At 48.7% G+C, this 20,926-nt stretch overlaps 1 protein-coding gene across 1 annotated transcript in view; it reads left to right on the forward strand.

Annotated features, from left to right (window-relative positions):
- GRHL3 (grainyhead like transcription factor 3) overlaps positions 1-20,926 on the forward strand; it is a 35,552-nt gene that overhangs the window by 986 nt on the left and 13,640 nt on the right. The window contains exons 2-8 of the mRNA XM_061147833.1: positions 11,606-11,792; positions 14,508-14,569; positions 16,679-17,024; positions 17,273-17,346; positions 17,815-17,968; positions 18,191-18,302; positions 19,993-20,087. Coding sequence (XP_061003816.1) covers positions 11,606-11,792; positions 14,508-14,569; positions 16,679-17,024; positions 17,273-17,346; positions 17,815-17,968; positions 18,191-18,302; positions 19,993-20,087 — 1,030 coding nt within the window. The remainder of the gene's footprint in view (positions 1-11,605; positions 11,793-14,507; positions 14,570-16,678; positions 17,025-17,272; positions 17,347-17,814; positions 17,969-18,190; positions 18,303-19,992; positions 20,088-20,926) is intronic.

The raw sequence follows: 20,926 nt of genomic DNA on the forward strand, positions 1-20,926 counted from the left end.
CAGCTCAGGGTCCAGACCTCAGAGAAGGTGGGATGAGGCTGGGATTCTGGGCTGCTGTAACCTGAGTTTAGGGAGCTGGCAGAAACCAGGCTCCTAAAACAGACTATCCTTTTCCTTCCACCCTCAGAGGTAAGAGGGCAGAGTCAAGGATTGAACAATCTATTTTTTTTCCTAGCTACTCCTTAATAGATTATTTTAAGAACTTGAAGACCTAACAGCAGAGCATGTGGTGGGACCTGACTGCAGACAAGATTCCATGATACCAGTCAGCTCTCGGATTCTCCTGGGTTAGCTATCTCTATGTCCATGGTAGAATCACTGGCCATCAGATTTCTCTAGAATAGGCTTCTTGGGGTTGATAATGTGTTAGCAACTGGAATAAGAGCAGGTCAATGAAGCCAATACCGAGGTTCAAGTTCCAGCTCTGCCACTAATTAGCTGTGTGACTTTGGCCAAGCCACTTCACCTGAGGGTCAGTTTCCTCACCTGTAAATCGTGGTCATATTGGTAATCACTTAATGGAGCTGTTGGGGTATCCAATAACTTTAGAAAAGCAATTGGTTTAAATCCTGGTTAAGGAGCAATCTGAAATACCTTTGTTACTTCATTCAAAAATAACCAATCAATGAGCATTTCTTGCTTTCTGTTATTCTTTATTTCTAATATTTTTAATAATTCTAATTTAATATTTCTAATATTTATTCTTTCAGTATTCTATTATTTCTTGCTTTCTATTATTCTATACTTTGAAAACAAAAAACATTTGATGTGTCCCATCCCACTTAGCTCTGCTGGTTAGCACAGCAGAGACTGCAGACAGAAATATATTCATTGGTGTCCCTTAGGGGCTAAGTGTCTTGAAGCTGGGCTACTTGAACAAAAAGGTTTTCTGCGTTTCTCCTCCTTAATGATTTGAGTCTGAAGTCAGAGTTGGGGTGGGGTGGGGTGAGGGGAACCTGTGCCTGCTGAGTAATTGCAGGCAGAGTCTGAAGTCATCACTAAAGATTACAATGACAGTCTCAGTGCCTGGGGGCTCAAGTGCCTTTACTGATAAAGGGGGGTTGGGAGCGGAATCCACTGCTTGGCTTGCAAGTTTTCAGCTGCTGCTGCCGTGCCCCCAGAAGTGCAATTAAAGAGAGCTGGTCCTCGCATCCATCTTGATCCCGAAGGAATGACCACCTCTTGCCAGGCCCTGGTGTAGTGGGAAAAGCCCGACTTGCACAAGAGTCTAAATTCTGCCACTTAGCAACTTCAGGATCCTAGTGAATTTGCTTCTCTTCCCTGACCCTCAGTTTCCTCGTCTCTCCAGTAAGGATACAGACACCTACTTGGTTAGGAAAACAGTGGGCACCCGTAGGTGGGCTACCCGATCCGGTGGAGGAGCTCCGTAAATGTGAGAGCCCAATTACTAGGCCACTTCGAAAGCTGGCTCTTGGCGGGCATGTAGGCCAAGCGGTGGAGTTAAAAGCCAGCTCAAGGCAGCTGGCAGGTGGGGCGCACGGGACTTTTCATGTGGTTGGAGCTGGGCGCATCTGCCAGCCTCCAGCCTTCCACAAACCGCTGGTGCCTCCAGCCCGTCGTTCCTACCCAGCGCCTCGGGGGCTGGAGACGGTCGCAAGGGATCCTGGGGCGGCGCCGGAAGTCGCTGCCAGACGCCCTCGTCTCGCGGGAAACAGCTCCACGAGAGAACTATACGGGTCGCAGTCAGGCTGCCATGTTTGGAGAAGCACCTTTGTTGGGCGCGAGGGTGTATTGGGCACCTGGCTGGCCAGTGCTGTCCCGTCCCGTCCCGTCCGTTGAGGAAATGAAGGGTGTGGAGATTAAGTATTCAGCACGCAGTAGGTCTGTGGAATGAAGGAAAGAGAGGGAAGTGAGGGAGGCACACCAGGATTCCCCTCAAGCCACAGTCTCCCCCACCCACCACCGCCGTCTGAAACCGTCTTCTTCCCCGAAGCTGTCTGAATCTGAAACCATCTTCCTCCCCGAAGCTTGGAAAGCCTCAAGGGAGGGTGGGAGGGGGACTCGACCCATCCCATCCCGGTCTGTGACCTCAGGCCTCGCCGGCACTCCACCCAAACTCCGAGAGAGCGCGCTTGGGCTCCAGACTGCCTGCAGCGCTGAAAGAGTTAACCAGGAACGCCTCCCGCTGTGGTTTTGTGGTCGAAACCATGATTGCCAGGAGCAAATTTTTGTCGTGTTATTAAAAGTCAGGGCTACGCTGCTGGTGAATGAAAAGTTAAAAACCCTCTTTAAGACCGGGCTGTAAAACAGGCAGGCTGGGCCGAGAGGCCCCTGCGACGACCCTAAGGGCGGCGGCGCCTGCCATTCGGTCTGCTGCCTTCTCCTAATAGGAGCCCCCGGTCGGTGCCTGGAGCCCAGAGGGTCTTCAGGGGTCCACACGGAGGACGACGGGAAGGAAGAGTCTCAGGGCTGAAAACTCAAAGAGCTATCCGAAGCACCCTTCGGTTAAAACAAAAGTAACAGTCAAGTTTTTATTTGAGCTCTGACTTCACAGTGGGCACAGGGTCTGGTATTTGATAAAGACATCATCTCCTGTAACCCTCCCAGCACTTCAGTGAAGGATGGGAGTATAAATAGTTTTGAAAGTGAGGGGATTTCAGCTTGTCCCAGGTTCCCCAGGATCTCGCTGAAGAGCTGGGATCTTATAAGGGGCCAAAAGGATGCTCCGCACCAATGTGTCACCCTGCTTCCCACCAGCACGGATGTTGAAAACTGATGAGATACTGTCAGACTGTTGACTGTGCTTATCTCTGAGCAGAGGAATGCAGGTGAATTCTAGTGTCTGCTTCCAATTTTTCTGTATATTCCATTTTTATATATTGTGTTTTACAAAGTGACCCTGTGTCACTTTTGAAATGAGGAGAGGGAGGAGTCATAATTTTTTTAAAAAAATTATTGGTTCACTTTAAAAATAAAAAAAATGGTATTCTCAAAGTGTGGTCCTTGGACCAGCGTCATCATCATCATCACCTGGGAACTCCATAGAAATGCAGATTCTCAGCCCCACCCTAGAGCTACTGAATCAAAAACTCTGGGGGTGGGGTTCAGCAATATGTGTTTTAACAGGACCTCCAGGTGATTCTGATGCATGATCAAGTTTAAGAACCATTGGCCTAGAAGACCTGGCAGAGGATGGGAAAGCAGGAGCTTCCCAATTCCACGCTGACCTGCAGTGTAGTTGCTGAGTCAGCAGGCTGAGAGCTTTGCTCTGGAGTCACACCTGTGTTTGAGCCCAGCTCTGCCAGGTAGGAGCCACTGGTGGCTCAGACAGTAAAGAATCTGTCTACAATGCGGGAGACCTGGGTTTGATCCCTGTGTTGGGAAGATCCCCTGAAGAAGGAAATGGTAACCACCTCCAGTATTCTTGCCTGGAGAATCCCATGGATGGAGGAGCCTAGCAGGCTACAGTCCATGGGGTCGCCAAGAGTTGGACACGACTGAGCGACTTCACTTTCATTTCACTTTTCCTGCCAGGTATAGAGTGGGTAACTTTTGGACGGGCTCTTTAACCTCTGTCAGTGTTTCTGCATAGGTAACATGCACCTCACAGGGCATGGATGAGAATGAAGAAGCACAAGGCCTGACTTATAAAATAACTTAGTTGCTTTCCTTCCCTTGTCAGAAACTCAAGTTTTTGCATTTGTGGTGGTGGTGGTTTAGTTGCTAAATTGTGTCCAATTCTTGGTACCCCGTGGACTATAGCCTGCCAGGCTCCTCTGTCCATGGATTCTCCAGGCAAGAATACTGGCGTGGGTTGCCATTTTCTTCTCCAGGGGATCGTCCCTACCCAGGAATCAAACCTGGGTCTCCTGCATTGCAGGCAGATTCTTTACCAATTGAGCTACAAGGGAAACTTTGTTCCATTAATAAAATGGAACAAATAATCCTGGCTGGCTACCCACCCCCCCCACCCCCCCCTCCAACCCCATTCCTTTTGCTTCTTTAAAAAGGTCAGAGCAACTGATCTAGTGAAAGTCTTGAAGGGAAAGGCTCTCACCAATATTTGATGTTATTTCACTGGGTCTTTCTAGGAGGTTTGCAAGAATGGGGAACTGTTGAGGGCTGGAGCAGCGTGGTATTTACCTTTGTGTCCCAGTACCAGGCCTGTTCAACACAATGAATGAATGAAGGGATGTGGTGCCTTGGGTCTCTAGATGGAGTGCACTTCGTTCACATCTCAACTGAATAACAGAAACGAATTAGGAAAATTGGACAGGAAACCAAGAGGAAAATATAGCATGAAAAAAAAAATTCCCGTCGAGGGAAGAATTTTCAAAGGGGAGGAAGTGAGTTTCTGGTATAATTAGAAAATGGCGCATAATTAATTTACACGCAGCTAAAAGTGTTGGCTGGAGCCTGATGGCTCTCAGTTAACTTGCCTACCTGGATCCAGATGATGAAGCTGGTGATGCTTGCAGTCCTTTATCTGAGAATCTCTGGTCTCCTTCTGTCAATAGTAGAAGGAGAAAGTGAGGCTGTGAGTTGTCGTGCAGTTTTCTGGGGGCTACCCCACAGGGTGAGTATTAGTAAGAATAATTCATGTTATTATGTGCTGGCACTATGCTGATTACTTTGCCTTCATTATCCCTTTGCATTTTCCAACCGTAATAGCTCACAAAGGTGTAAAGAGTAAACCAATAAATGACTTGAAATTGTTGGGCCAGCATCTGGCCCTTGATAAGCCCTCAGTGAATAATAGCTGTCACAGTAACTGATGTTATTGCTCTCATCTTCTCCCATTTTTTACTGGTAAGAAAGTTGAGGCGTGGAGAGGTCAAGTGTAAAGTCACATAGTCATAGCCGAGCTGAAACTGGAACCAGCTCTGCCTAGCTCTGAGGCCCACTCTATAACTATTTACAAAGGTAAATACCATGTTGTCCCTGCCCTCAGAAGTTCCCAATTCTTGCTAACCTCCTCATTCAAACTGGGGTCATTGTAGAGCCATTCCCTAAGCGCTGCCATTTCCCCATTGAGGCCCCCAAGTGAGCCCCCAGCAGGTGACAGGGCACATTTCACAACCTGTGCATCCAGAAACCAGATGGGCCACTTGCAAGCACAACAACCCTGGAGCGGTCTGTCATGCCCAGGGAACACCTTCCATGGGGATGACTGAGAAATGATTCCTCCATGAGCAGTTGTGGCAGGGCCTCCCCGTGGGTAATTAGTGAGTGTGATTGATCACTGCTGATGAGCTGTGTAGCTTACAACAGGGTTTGGCAAGTCATTGGGTGTATCTGGGTGTCAACACCCAACTCAGGCAGCCCCTGGAACTCTTCCTCCTCAGGCTGGAGGGAAGTGGGGCCCAGATGCCTGGATCGGTCCTGTTTCAGGGACCTCCTTTAGTGGGGCTTGAGGCTGCCCCCTTGGTGGTGAGTTTTCTTCCCCCTTCTGTAAAATTAAGTCAGAGGCCTTACTTTTCCATCTCTGAATTATAGAAATGCCTTTGAGATAAGGTAGTGACTGAGCTGAGTACTGGACAGGAAGCTAAGAGACTTGAATCCCAGCCCTACTCTGTGCTGTGTGTCCTTAGGCAAGTCACAGTTGCTGCCAAAGATTAGATTTCTAGGAACCTTGGCAGTCCAGTGGTTAAGAGTCTGTGCTTTCACTGCTCAGCACCTAGGTTCCATCCCTAGTCAGGGAAATAAGATCCCACAAGCTGGGTGGTGTGGCCAAAGCAGACAACAACAGAAACTAAAAAAGAGAGGCTAGATTTCTAAAGTCTCTTTGCACACTAATTGGAACACCAAAAAATATCCCTCAACTAGTAGCTTTACATTTGCTTAGTCCCATTTGGATTCTTAAGTGGCTTGGCCAGAAAGCTGTGGGTATTCAGAATCTGAAAGGACTTGGGATGAAACTATACTTCACCACTGTAGGCACTTAACCCCTCTAGGTATCTGAGGAGACAGCCTTGTCAAGGTTCTTGATGCTAGAAGACAGAGCCCTCTGTTCTAGGCCTGGCGCCATGAGATACCAGCTAAGTAGACTTAGGCAAGCCAGTGGCCTTCTCTGTGGCTCATTTTTCCTGTTATCAAATGGGGATAGTCATACTCTCCCTCCCTACCTTATAGGAACATTGCAGGATCAGAGATGATGACAAATGTATGAGAAGCATGTTGAAAAATATAACACAGTATGCAAATATGAGGGATTATCAAATCTCACACTTGAGTTTCCTCCTCAGTGGACTGGCCTTCCTTGAAACAAGGCAACATATGCAAAAACCCTGGCTCACACCTGGCACACAGTAGGCAGACAATCTCTGGGAGCTGTCCCAGGCTTATGCCTTTGATCCTGCCTTTGATCTGGAAGGTCAAAAATCCTCTCACACCCATCTCCACATTTCTTCTTCCCCTCCACTCCTCTTTTCAGCCAGCATCTAGTTATTCCCCAAAGTTGAAGCAGGTCAGAAGTCCTCTGGCTTCTTTCCCTTCATAGCTTTCTTCACCTGATAGTAGCTGTCCATTTGTTTTTGTGGTCATGTTTGTCTTGCCTGCCACTAAGCTGCAACCTCTGTGACAATAGAGATCTTATTGTCTCGCCCGCCCAGGACAAAGCCTGGCACGTAGTACAATAAATATTGACAAATATTTATTAAAATGAGGCATAGATGGTTAGGTGGATGGATGCCACCCAGCTTTATTGTTTTTTCCCTCTCTTTTGCATCTCTTCTTAGAAACTAGTGGTTGGTGGAAAAGCAACTAGTCATGGAATTAGATTCCAGGAGGCTGGCTTTGTAACTCACTGGGCCAGTCCCCTGGAACAGGTCACCTAAAGTCTCTGTTGTCTGTTTTCTGGTCTATAAAGTAGAGATAATAACACATCATGTATGTTGGGAGGCTCCATGAGATAATGAATGTGAAAGTCAAGGCAAGGGGTTATTACACTGTCTCTTTTGTTTTTGACATGGAACCTGTTCACAGACAGGATGCTGGGAGAGGATGTTAATTTAAGAACCTCAGGCAGTGTGTCCCCTTTACTCTCATTTGGGGGTTCTAAGAAAATGATGGTCATGATGATGATGGTGATGATGGCTGTTATTTACTAAGCGATTATTCTCTGGCAGGCTCTAGGCTTAGCACATTTCTCATGTTAATACACTTAATTTTCCTAACAACCCAAAGATTATCCCCACTCTAAAGTAGCCAGCCCTGGTGACTCCATCACATAACTGTGTTCTAATTTTCTTCACAGCACTTATCACTAACCAAAATTAACTCATTTACCTACTTGTTTATGGTCTGTCTTCCCCCAATTACATTGCAAGTTCCATGGGAGCAGAGCCTTATCTGCCATGCTTTTGGCTGATTCCCCAGTGCCTAGAAGAGCCCCTGGTTAGTGCACAGAAGACACTCAACAGACCCATTTAACAGATGAGAAAATAAGCCCAGAGAGGCTCAGTGCCTTACCCAAGGACACACAGTTACTTGGGTCTGTCAGACTATGCTCCTGATGTGATAATACTTCCTCCCACGGTACTATGGATCCTTCTGTGCTGCACCCTGGTGAAGATCTGATGGCAGGAAGGCTGCCCAGAGTCATGTCCTCTCCCTACAGCCTCCTCCGCCATCCCCTTTTCACCTTCTGCTTGTTGAGGAACTCTGCTTTGGACAGGGACACCAACAGAGAGTTTGCAGAGGCCCTCGGGGAAGGTGGCTGGTCTCCCCTCTTTGTTCTGGCTCTGTCTCCCACTAGTAGGGCTCACACCTTCCTGGAACCCTTTCATATCTGTTCCCCACCGGGCCCTCAGCCCTCAGTTCTAATGTTTAGGAGAACAGGGAGCCAAACATTTTTAGATTTCAGTATTTGGCACATGAATCAATGCTAATTAACCTTATCCATAGCCAAGTCTTTTTAGATCCAAATACTTTGACTTGGAACATGACATTGATTGGTAGCATGAACAGGCTTGGGAACCAGAACTCTGGAGCCCGCCCCCGACACTGCCCCCAGTGCCTGGCTAGAAACTTCCAGTCATCTCACTTCTTCCCTTAGGCCCCCTTGCCTTGTGTGGGTGGGAAACCCTTTTCTGCCTGGCAGTGGAGGATTGGTTCACTGTATTCCAGAGGAGGGAAATGGCCAGAATAAGAAGGCATTTGAAAGGAGACTAGCATGGGGTTAAGAGCTGCATCTTGGAGTCCAACAAGTCCAGGTTCAAGTTGTGCCTCTGCCACTTACTAGCTGAGTGACTTGGAGGTAACATCACCTGAGTCTCAACTTCCCCAAAACCTGTTGTGCAGAGTAGATAAGACAAGGCAGAAAAATAGCTGTGGGAGTGGTGTAAATGCTGGCAAATGCTTGAGGTCGGGTAGCTGCTGTGTATCAAGGAATCAGACTTTGGGGTCTCCACAGGATGGATTAAAGACCCTCACAGGCCAGAAAATCCTCCTGGATGAACAGCAAACATTGTCTTTTCATTTCTGATGCCACTTTATCTTTGTCTTCTAAAATTTAACTTTTGAATAGGGTAAGATAACTGATAGCTCATTAAAGCTGATAACGGTTATTCCACCAGAGTCAGCAAATTGGTCCTAGGATGGCTACCCACTTCAGTATTTTGGCCTGGAGAATCCCATGGACAGAGGAGCCTGGCAGCTGCAGTCCACGGGGTTGCAAAGAGTCAGACACAGCTGAGCGACTTTCACTTCTTCACTTCCACATCTGCCAACGACTTACAGGGTGACCACGTCTTGTACCACTTTGCAAGCACTCAATGTCTAGCTCCAAGCTGGGCTGGGAGCATGATTATTTTTTTGCACATTGCTCCTTTATTAGAAATTATAAATGAGAAATTATTTCAACACCTGAAGACCAAACCTACAGCCTAAGATTCCATAGACTCAAGATTTTTGACATTCTGGAATGAGCTTTCTGTAACGTATACCCTTTCTGTGGCATGAAAGCATCATTCTTTTTGTATTAAGCACTTGTTATGTTCCAGTTGTGAGCATTCTTCCTGTGACGGGGTCACTCAGTCCTCATTGTCCTATATGGCAGGTGCTTTTATTTGACTCATTTTGTAAACAAGGAACAGTGCTAAGTGCTGGGGTTCCCAGTTGACCCAGAGAGTGGGGTCCACCAGGCCTTTCCCTGTTCCTTCTGTGCCCCCTTGGTTTGGGAGTTCCATTTAGGCTGAGGCTGGGAGGGGTTTGGGGGCAGCCACCTGGTCTTGCTCCGTAAGTTGCTCTCACCCCAGGCCTAGGAGGCAGCTGGGAGGGGCCTTTTCTCACCCCTCCATCTTAAGACCCATGATTTATCGCAGCAGAAACTTGGGGTGTGCCTCCCTCTCCATGCCCCTGGAGCAGGAAGGTTTCTGTCATTTCTCTTTCCTGTGTGACAGCTCCCTCTCCCTCCCTTTCAGAGCCTAATACCCCACACCCCGGGGCTCAGGGGGATGGGAGACACTGCACTGGAAGAAGCCCCTGGGAGAGAGCCCTCTCCACCCCGGCCTGGGCCCGGCTGCTGTTCCCGCTCTGTGTCTGAGAATGCAGGCTTGAGCTGCAGGGCAGCGTGAGGGCACTCCCTGCGGTGTGATTCGGTTTGTGAAGGCCCTCGCCCACCCACCAGTCTGCCGCAGTGCCTGCAGTTCCATAACTGAGCATTTTCCTGTTGTGGCAAGAATTGCCCTCTTGCACTGCGGGAAAGCCATGTGGCTTAGTGGAAAGTGTGTGGCTTGGGTACTCGACAATCCTGGTTGTGTCATGGGCTAGTTGGGTGACCTGAGGGGCATTTCCTCCAAGTCTCAGGTTTCTCCATCTGTAAAACAAAGCAAATGATCCTTGCTTCTAGTGTTCTTATAAGGAGCAGAGCTGATTAGTGGAAAACATACAATAATAGCACAGTGAATGGTGACATTACTCCTGTGTCCCTTAACAGGGGAGAATCTGTGAGACTCACCTAGCAGGGGGCATCAGGGCACCAGCAGACCAGTCTGTGCCCGCTTCATGTCTGGGACTCTCTTTTCCCATCCTGGCTGTCTGCTGTTTCTCACCTCCCACTATCCCTCCACATTCTTTGCTCTAAAATGAACATAACCAGAACTTCCTCACATCTGTGCCCTTGCTCATGATTAAGAGCATGTTCTACACGAATGATTCACAACGTGTGGTCCCCAGACTACCAGCATCAGCATTACCAGGGAACCTAGGGGTGGGGCCTGGAAATCTGTGTTTTAACAAGCCTTCTGTGCCATTCTGATGCAGCGAAAGTTTGAGAACACTATTCTGTGTTACAGCACTATCCTGCTTGAGCTTGAATCCCCTCTGGGCCACTCACTAACCCACTAACTGGGACCTTGGGCAACTCCCTTAATTTCTCTGAGCTTCAGTTTCCTCATATATAAAATAGGAACAATAATAGTACCTGCCTCACAGGGTTGTTGTGAGAATTAAATGAGATAATCCTTAAAAAGTGCTTATCTCAGTGCCTGAAACGTGGTCAGTGTTCAGTAAAGATTATACATTATTTTTGTCATCATTACCATTATTCTGTATTATGTGAATGTATATATATTATATTATATATAATATATATGTGAATATATATGTATGTGAATAAATATATAGAATATATATAAATTCTATATTCCTGGGACCCTCCCCCCCCCCCATATCACATAAGTGATATAATTACCCATGTTGAATGTCCTCCAAAGAGTCTGTCTTGATCATTTGCCTTTGAGTCCATGTGGCTTGTATTTGTCTGCGTTCTCAGTGAACTGCCCAGGTTCTGTCTGCCTAGGTGTGCCCTGCAGCATTCCACTCCAGTTCCTGGCATCTGAGCAGCTGCTTGGGCGCTTTACAATAAATGTTGGTCTGAAACGCTATTTACCAAGACCCTGTCTGCCTATGGGCTTCCTTACTCTAGCTTTCTCTGTCACTTGCCACATTCTCTCTCTAAGTTGAAATGATCTCCAGCCTTCTGTGTCTTTCACGGTCTTGAGGAGAATGTGATCAGAACCCATGCTGAGTTATCTGGAAATCTTATTCTTTGCACCTTGTCATTGTTATTTCCCATCCTTGCTACACTGATTCCTCTTGAATAAGTACTTACCATGGAAGCATTTTTTTGAATCTTCTCTCAAACCTTGCAAGGCTGGGATTGTAGTCTTTCTATTGTAGTTGAGGGAACTGAGGCCCCAAACCTACAGCTTCTCCATGGCAACATTTGGTGGTGACCCAGGGCATTTGGCTCCAGAGTTTAGGTACTTTTTACTGCCCCATCTGTCCAATGATGACACAATAAGCATTTCAAGTTTTCAAGGCTGGTAGCTCTCTGAATTTCTGAATGTTGGTCTGAGGCTGACCATTCATCGACCTTCTGCTGTGCATGCATGTTCAGTCATGTCCGACTCTGCAACCCCATTGACTGTAGCCTGCCAGATTCCTCCATCCATGGGATTCCCCAGGCAAGAATACTGGAGTGGGTTGCCATTTTCTTCTTCAGGGGATCTTCCTCACTCAGGGGTCAATCCCATGTCTCTTGAATTGGCAGGTGGATCGTTTACCACTGAGCCACCTGGGAAGCATACGCATGCCTTCTGCTGGGACAGCCTAAATTTGACTTTCCTTACCTACTTTTCAGTTTCAGATCTGTTCGGCTGCTAAAGAACGACCCAGTTAACTTCCAGAAGTTCCCCTACACTAACGAGGATGAGGCCTGGAAGACCTACCTTGAAAACCCCCTGACGGCGGCCACGAAGGCCATGATGAGAGTCAACGGGGATGACGACAGCGTTGCGGCCCTGAGCTTCCTCTATGATTACTACATGGTAGGTAGTAATCATATGTCCGTATGTCCGCCACCTCTGGGCATGCCCCCCCCCCCAACTGAACATGCATCTTTGCTTTCAGGCTTCATGGCTCTCCAGCCCACTCTGACCACCCCTGACCCCTCACCATGTTCTTTCACACCTCTGGGCCTTTGCACATGCTGGTTCCTCCGCCTGGCACACTCCCCTCTCCCCTGGCGAAACCCTACTCTCAGCTTTAAGTTACCTCTTTCATTCCCTGAAGGTGGGGAAGGCGTTCTGGGCTTTCCCATGCTGTGCCTCCTCTGGGCACCCTCAGCAAGTACCATCATTTTCCTTGACGCCGTCTTCAGAAACTTGCTGTTTGTGCATTTATTCCTCCATCTCACCTATAACGCTGAGCTCCTGGAGGGCAGAAACCATGTCATGGTCATGACTGAGCCCCCAGTACCCCACACTGCCTGCCACACAGTGCTCGATATGTACTGATTGAATGGATCAGTTCCTTGGCCACACACACCACAGCGATTACCTCTAACCCACCATCTTCTGTCTGTCCCTTAGGCCATCCCAGTTGCCCTGTCATTCCCCACCTGCCTATTTGCAGCCCCACCTCCTAGAACATGCCTTCTGCTCTTGAGTCCATTCGTTTCCTTCAGGGCCCTTCCCAAGGCCCAGCTTCTCTCAGAAGCCCCCCTCGCATCACCTCTCCCTCTCCTGAGTGTCTCACTGTCGTTCAAACCCTTGTGCCATTATGTGCACTAGACCACTTCCTGACATACCATCTCTTATTGTTCTCTAATAGTTTCTGGGGCCTTGACTTTGAGACTGTCAGTTCCTAAGAACAGAAATTAGGCCTCTCACGTATGAGAAGTGTGCTTAAACCTATTAGTAACCGCAAGTACATAACACCCATGACGTCACCCTCTTCCAGTGCCTTTGCCAGACACTGCTAATGGATTACAACCTGTATTCGCACTGAAGACCACAAAATCTTTTTCAGCCTAGTAACTCCAGGCACCCCCACCCATCTGTCTGAATTGTCATGGCAGCAAACTTTCTTGCTATCCCTGTGCTGGGTTATTGCTCCCAGAGACTTTCCCAGATTGGAGGCTGGGGACATGAATAGCTGGTTGTTGTGATAACTGAATCTGAAGTTTGAAGATTCAAAGCCACCTTGTAAATAAACCTTCAAATTCACTGGCCCAAGAAGTAGTTTATTCTACACAAAGGAAGGCAAACTCTGCAAATTCAGAGACCAAGTTAGGGGAAGTGGTCTCAGATACAAAAGAAACCCCAAATTATCTCTCTGGCCTCTAGTTCTTATCTAGGAGTGGTATGGTACCCTCCTTTCCCTTCTCCCAGCAGACTGATGATGGAAAAAAAATTTGAGTTGACTGTCTCAGCCTGGGGACCTGGTAGGAGCCAGAATTCTAGGTCTGAGCTTGAAATAACTCCAGCCTGGGATATATCGCTTGAGACTGGGCCATAAAATGAAATCTAGCACTATCTCCCCTGAGCAAGAGTCCATTCCCAGGGCCAGAATGGTGGGGCCGGGCTCTGAAGGTGACACTTGCAGTGGATTCTTTAGTACAGCATCCTGGGGAGATACACCTGTCTCCCTTCCCCTTCCCAGAGCACATTAGGTCAGAGGAGCACTGCAGATACTAAGAGCACAGTCTGACGGTGTGGAAAGAGCTCCAAGTTGGGAGTTGGAGACCTGTTCCACCACAAGCTGGCCGTGTGACTTAGGGCAGTATAGTCCTGAGGGTGACCACTTACCATTTCTTACTGAATGCTGGACACTGTGCCAGGTACCTTTCCTCCTGGTCTCCCATCAGTGTGATTAAAAACCCGGGCACTGACATCACTAAACTTGGTCAGAGACCTTGTTCTGGCTTTGTTAGCTTTAGGGAGAAATGACCCAAATTCTCTAAGATACAAAATATTATAATTACACTCATGAGAGGTAACATTCACGTAGTGCTCTGCATGTGCCAGGTGCTAGTCTAAGCACTCACAACAATCCCAAGTGTTGGTATTACTATTATTATTCCTGCCGTAAAGATGATGACAGTAAGGTGCAGAAAGGTTGAGGGCCTTGCCCAAGGTCACACAGCCAATATGTAGCAGATCTAAGAACTGTACCCAAGAAATCTGGATTCAGAGTCTGTGCTCCTAATCACTAAGATGACAGAGCCTCTCTGGACTTCAGTTTTCCTCATACGTGTAATGGGGATAACATTGGTAGACATCATAGAGAGCTTGTAGAGATTAAATTGGAGCACGCAGAGAAGCCACTTAGCTCAGGGCCCAGTGCGTAGGAAGTGCTCCATTAAAAAACAGTGAGCATTATCTTTATTAATAAATCTTCACAACCCACTTAAGGGAGGGACTGTCATCCCCCAGACATATGAAGAAGCTGAATCTCAGAAAAGCACAATCGTTTATCCAGAGTCACACAGCACTTTTAAGTGGTAAAGTAGTTAGAACTTAAGCTGGGCCTGCCTGACTCCAAATTCCATGATTCCTAAGTGCTAATTTCAGGGTACTTCTTCTTACTCTTTAACTTGGGGCTTAGACTAAATGGTCTGCTAACTCAAAGGACTGGCAGGTTTCCTCCCAATGACTAAGGTAGCTCCCCGCGTGACCAAGTCCCCTGGAGGGAGTTGAGGCTCGTGACAGTCAGATCTTACCCAAGAGCCACACATAAATCCTTTCTTCCTTTCTTCTCAGGGCCCCAAGGAGAAGCGGCTACTGTCCTCCAGCACTGGGGGCCGGAATGACCAAGGCAAGAGGTGAGGCTCACCCTCACCACCATCCCTGCCCCTCTGCCCTTCCCTACCCCCTCCCCGCCTCACCTCGGGCCCCTTATCCACTGGGCACAGGAGGCACAGTGCCAGTACTAGGGTCCACAGTACCCTTGTGCTTAGTCCCTCAGTTGTGTCCAGCTCTACAACACTCTTGTCCATGGGGATTCTCCAGGCAAGAAATACTGGAGTGGGTTGCCGTGCCCTCCTCCAGGGGATCTTCCCAACCCAGAGATCGAGCCCAGGTCTCCCACATTGCAGGTGGATTCTTTACTGTCTGAGCCACCAGGAAGTCCACTAAGGTACTCTTAGGGGCCCACAAAAGTATTTTATCTATTCTTAAAATCAAGAAAACGATATAATCCAGCCTGGATTGTATTTGTATTTATACTGAGGATTTTTAAACTATTTTTTATGGATGAAGGGACCTATGATCGCAAGACACTGGGGCCCACAGAGTCAGGGTGAGACCCTGCTTGAGTGCACACACACACACAAGTGCCTGCAGGCCACGTGGCTAAAGTTTACTAAAAACAAACTTCAAAGCCACAGTAGTGGAAAAGCCCTGCTGGAAGCTTTGCTGCCCTAGCTTCAAAACCCTCCCTGCAGCCTCAAGGGGAGGGGACACCTATGTTCCCTTATTTCTTTCCCTTGGCTTTCTTAGGCCTCTGCCTTGGACTTGTGCCTCAGAGCATGGATGTTCCTTTTCTTATAGAGAGCAGCCCAGGCCATACTCATGGCCAGATGGGCACTGGAAGAATACTGCCCCCCCCCCTACTTTTCCTTATCCCCATTATCAGGGCTTTTGCTGAGAAACCTTCTGGGTTTCCTTCTCTCTTCCTTCTGGAAAGCCCAAACTGCTAAGGCAGACACTGAAGCACTTGCAGCTGGCTTAGGGCCCTCCACTGCTACAAACAGTGGGTTTTTGTACATTTTCCTCAAAACTAATTTTTTTAAATGTTGTTAGCTTTTCTGATTGTAAAATACCTGCTTTTTATAAAGTGTTCAAATTCTATAGAAATATATAAAGTAAAAAGGGAAGGAAGGGGAGGAGGGAGGAATGAATTGGTAGATTATATAATGTATTTGTTCATTTGAAGAAAATTGTTTATAGGTGTATGACAATTTTAGGGAAATTATGAATAAATAAGTAGAAAATTCTAAAATGAGGAAGCTCAAGTTAATATCATAATTCCAGTAGCAACAGAGGTTGTTCTAAGAAAACTTATCATAGTAAAATATTTGACCAGCCAGCAAACAATATTTGTGTAGCTATAACAACTAAACTATCTACTGTGGAAACTATTTTTAAATTTAGTTTACTTTTTAAAAGCAAATTTGATGTAGTAATAAAATAAACACCCATATTGAGGCTGGCGCTTGAGAATCAGAAGTCTGGTGGTGGAAACGGAAGACCGGCACAGTCACAGGAGGGCACCCGTTGATCACAGAATCATCTTATGATAAGGTCTGTGTGTTCACTCAGTGTCTCTGATTCTGTGACTCTCTGGGGCTTAGATGTGAAAATCGTTTATCTGGCTCTTTTGACAAAGTGAGGACTGTATGCAAAAATTCTCTGGATTCTGTACAATGAAATGCATTAAAGACACTGTTATTTTTGCTTAAAAATACAAAGTAAAAAAGTGAAAGTTTCTTGCAATTCTACTTTCTTATTTCCCTTAATAGTTTGGTATATCCTTCCAGACCTTTTTCTTAACATACACTATCTGTACTCACAAATACCCACTCTTGCCCTCACCAGGAATGACTCAGTACAGTAATTTTAGTGTGGGGACATCTGACCCTGGATGAGGAATGAATAAACTTTCAGTTTTTAAATTACCAAGTACTGTAATGGACAAAGCAGGCATTTGCGCCCTGAACCTCGATCCGGTACCTGGTTCCTCCCTGCTTCCCACTGTGACACACCGGGCCCGCTGCAGTGTCTCATTTCAGGCCCGTTGGGAAGACCTAACGTTACCTTGGATTAAAGAAGGCCAAATATGTCAGTGTGATGGTCACCCTGCAGTCCAGCCAAGGACCCCCTCTAGGCTCCAAGAAAAGAGGTGTACCCACTTATCCCTCCTCTCTCCTCAGGTACTACCATGGCATGGAATATGAGATGGACCTCACCCCCCTTGAAAGTCCCACGCACCTCATGAAATTCCTGACAGAGAATGTGTCTGGAACCCCAGAATACCCAGATGTGCTCAAGAAGAATAACCTAATGAGCGTGGAGGGGGCTGCACCCACGCCAGGCAAGGCAGCTCTCCTCCCCGCAGGCCCCAGCAAGCTGGAAACCGGCTCCGTGGACAGCTACCTGCTGCCCACCAGTGATGTATATGATAATGGCTCCCTCACCTCCTTGTTTGAGAGCATTCATGGGGTGCCTCCCACACAGCGCTGGCAGCCTGACAGCACCTTCAAAGATGACCCACAGGAGGTGAGGGCCCACCCCCACACCCCTCCAGCATCCCTGGGTACACACATGTACAGAAGTGGAGAAGACAGACGGTCAGAGCTTTGGAATCACTGGGAGAAAGAGTTCTTGAGCTGAGGCAGGGTCGCCATGGACTTTTGTCCAGGTTGTGCACTGTACAACCTTCACAGTTGTATGTAGTGGCCCTGGGTTGAGGTTCCAATGGAAGTGAATGTGAACATTTATTTTCCTTGGATTGTGTTTCTCTACAGTCTCTGCTCTTCCCAGATATCCTGAAAACATCCCCAGAACCCCCGGGTCCAGAGGACTATCCCAATCCCAAGAGGTAAGTTAGCCTCTCTGGACCCTTGACCACTGGGCAGTGGGCAGGGGACTGCAGACAGAGCTGCACACTGTCCACAGAGCAAGCATCATCACCAAATGAAAAGAGAGACATGAAGACATGTAAAAGAAAGAGTGATTTCTACATCCCTTTCCCAGGTTGTGATAAGCAGCTCAGAACTCAGCACCATGTTAGAAAATCTAGGTTCCATTGCTTCCTGGTCTCCCTGGAACTTGGTCACCCCTCAGGGCTCTCTCGTTTCCATTATTCATTATTCAGGAGGATTGTGCCTCCACAAAGCCATTAAATAGAAACCCTGAAAACGCGGAAATGGAGGCCCTGGGAAGTAGAGTGATTTAGTGAGGTCGTATGGTGAATCCATAGCAGAGCCTCAGGCTTCCTGCTCCACTGCCCTCTGGGATACTCCAGCCTGGGAGCCCAGCCTCACTGTCCTCTCCCGCCTCCCCGCAGTGACTTTGAGTATACCCTGGGCTCCCCCAAAGCCATCCACATCAAATCAGGCGAGTCGCCCATGGCCTACCTCAACAAGGGCCAGTTCTACCCTGTCACCCTGCGGACGCCAGCGGGCAGCAAGGGCCTTGCCTTGTCCTCCAGCAAGGTCAAGGTACGTTGGCCACCCTGGGACTGCTTGGGAAGCGGGCAGGGTGGTCAGGTCAGCCCTGCCTGCCGGGGCTTCCAGGGAGAGGGTGTGGTTAGAGGACTGCCCGTTGCCAGGGAAGGGGGGCAGCCCAGCCAAAGGGCAGGGCCGCCTGACCCTGGCTCCGGGAAAGGAGGTTGCCCGGGCCTCTCCTGAGGCAGGGGGTCACGGTGACCGCTGTGCTTGCAGAGCGTGGTGATGGTGGTCTTCGACAATGAGAAGGGCCCAGTCGAGCAGCTGCGCTTCTGGAAGCACTGGCATTCGCGGCAGCCCACCGCCAAGCAGCGGGTCATCGACGTGGGTGAGAGCCCGCTCACACCCTCCACCCCAGTGTCTCTCTCTCTGACTCTCTGTCTCACACCTCTCTCTCACACACACACACACTCCAGTCAGGCCTTTCTTGCTGTCCCCCTTTTCCCCACCCACTTCTGACCTCTGCAGGGCTTATTTCTGACTCCAGCCGCCTGCCTGGTCCCTGTCTCCAGGTTATAAGCTGTGGGGTTTGCAGGGATTTGCATGTTGACTGGAAGCAGTGACCTCTTTTCTTTGTTGCTTTGGGATAAACAAGGCTCTGGGGGCCCCAGGAGTACCACATAAACAGACCCCTGGGGTGCTGGCCGGCCTGTCCCCATCAGGGGTCTTGGCCAGTTGAGACACAAATGCATGAGATAACTGTGCTGGCAACAGGTGAGCTGGAAGCTGGAAGCACAGTGCCAGGGCAGCTCTGCTTTGGAAGCTGGAAGCTTTGTGCTTTGTTGGTGGGCAAGGAGCCAGGGAAGGCCTCCTTCTGTGTGCCGCCAGTCCCGGCCCTGAGACGGGTGGGAGGGCAAGCCCATTCTCGGATCTCCAGGCCCGGGCTCTGTCACTCTCTTCCTGACGTGTGACCTGTGTCATCGCCCCTTCCTGAGTCTCAGCTTCTTCAACTGTCACCTGGGAAAATACCAGCCGCCGCATCTGCCTGCCGTGCAATTTCTGCCTTGGAACCATGTGTGCTAGAGAACATGACACAAATAGGGACGATTCAGTGACTTCTCTGAGAGGCCAGATGGCACAGTGGTTAGGAGCCTGGGCTCAGGAGCCAGAGAGAACTGACCTCCAGACCTTGCTCTCCCTTTTATCAGCTGTGACCAGACTTCTCTGAGCTCTGTTCTCCTCATGTGTAAGCTGAATATTCATAGCATTGCTGTGAGGATTAACTGAGGGCTTGCCGTATTGTAAGTGTATAGCTCAGTTCAGTTAAGTCGCTCAGTAGTGTCCAATTCTTTGCGACCCCATCGACTGCAGCACACCAGGCCTCCCTGTCCATCACCAACTTCCGGAGTTTACTCAAACTCATGTCCGTTGAGTCGGTGATGCTATCCAGCCATCTCATCCTGTCGTCCCCTTCTCCTCCTGCCTTCAATCTTTCCTAGCATCAGGGTCTTTTCAAATGAGCCAGCTCTTTGCATCAGGTGGCCAAAGTATTGGAGTTTCAGTGTCAACATCAGTCCTTCCAATGAATATTCAGGACTGATTTCCTTTAGGATGGACTGGTTGGATCTTCTTGCAGTCCAAGGGACTCTCAAGAGTCAAGTGTATAGTAGTACTATCATTTATTTAATGTTACAAGTTCAATACTGGTAGTACTGATTTTACTATGGTTATGACTACCACTGTGACTTCAATTACCATTTTACCTAGGAGATCTCCTAAATCACAGTCCCACTGAAAAGAATAAGCTCCACCCCAAAATCATGTGGGCCCTGGCCTAGTTGGCAAAGTTAAGGAGTCCCTCTGGGATTTGGGCAGATCTCCTTCCCAGGCTGGACCTCAGTTTTTCCATCCGTAGCCCAGGGCACAATGAGTAACTTCCTCCCTAATTTGAAGCATGGTTCTTGGGGGAGAGAATCCAAGTCCCTGCCAAGAACGGGGTCCAGCCCCTAATGACCCCTCCCCATGGTGCCCCCAAATCCCTTGTCTCCTGACTCTCCTCTGGTCTCCTGTGGTTTCAGCCGACTGCAAAGAAAACTTCAACACTGTCCAGCACATTGAGGAGGTGGCGTATAACGCACTGTCCTTCGTGTGGAATGTCCATGAGGAGGCCAAGGTCAGTGCTGGGGGCATGGCTGGGATGGGACTGGGTTGCCAGCAAGTCCCAGGAGAGGGACTGTCCCTAGGATGGTGGTAGCTGCTCCAGTGAGGGCACCAGGGAGGAGGCAGGATACAGGAGTGAAGGAGAAGCCCAGGCTCTAAGCTAGAGTGGCCGGGCCCTTATCCCACCTCCGTGACCTTGGACAAGTGCCTTAGCTGAAAATCGGGAGTGTGACCTTAGCGTGAATGGACAGGTTGGCATGAGGCTCAGGTGAGATAAGAGAAAGGCAGAGCACAGCCTGGTGCGGAAGTGGTGGCTGTTGTTATTAGTCCAGTCCACCCATTTGCCAGATGGGAAAACTGAGTCTTGTGCAAGCCACACAGCAAGCTGCTGCTGCTGCTTGGGTCTCCTGACATGTGAGCCAGTGCAGAGTGTTGCAGGAGGAGTGCTGTGGAGTCTGATAGATGAAGGCTGAAGTCCGTTACCTCACTCATGGAGCCCATAGGAAGGGAAGAGCAATCTGCCTCCTAGAGTTGTGGTGAAGATCTGAGGAGATCATGCAGGATGGAGGAACGGGCACTTTGTATGCCAAGCCCATCGGAGAGGCCTGAGAAACGGAGCCTCTGGCAGTATTTTTTTCATACCAGTGATGAAGCCACGTAGTGCTTGAGACCAGCCTCACGCTTGCCGGTGCTGCCGGGTCCCTCTGAGTCTCGGTCTTCTGTTTGGACAGGTGGTTTCGTGGAACAGGCACTAGTCAGAGGGTCAGGGGCTGGGTGACCTGGGGCCTGTCCCTTCACCAGCCTGGGCCAGGCTTACCGCATCAGACCAAGTTTGGGTCAGGCTCGTGGCAA

Source organism: Dama dama, chromosome 8 (genome assembly GCF_033118175.1).
Source record: "Dama dama isolate Ldn47 chromosome 8, ASM3311817v1, whole genome shotgun sequence".
Taxonomy (NCBI): domain Eukaryota; kingdom Metazoa; phylum Chordata; class Mammalia; order Artiodactyla; family Cervidae; genus Dama; species Dama dama.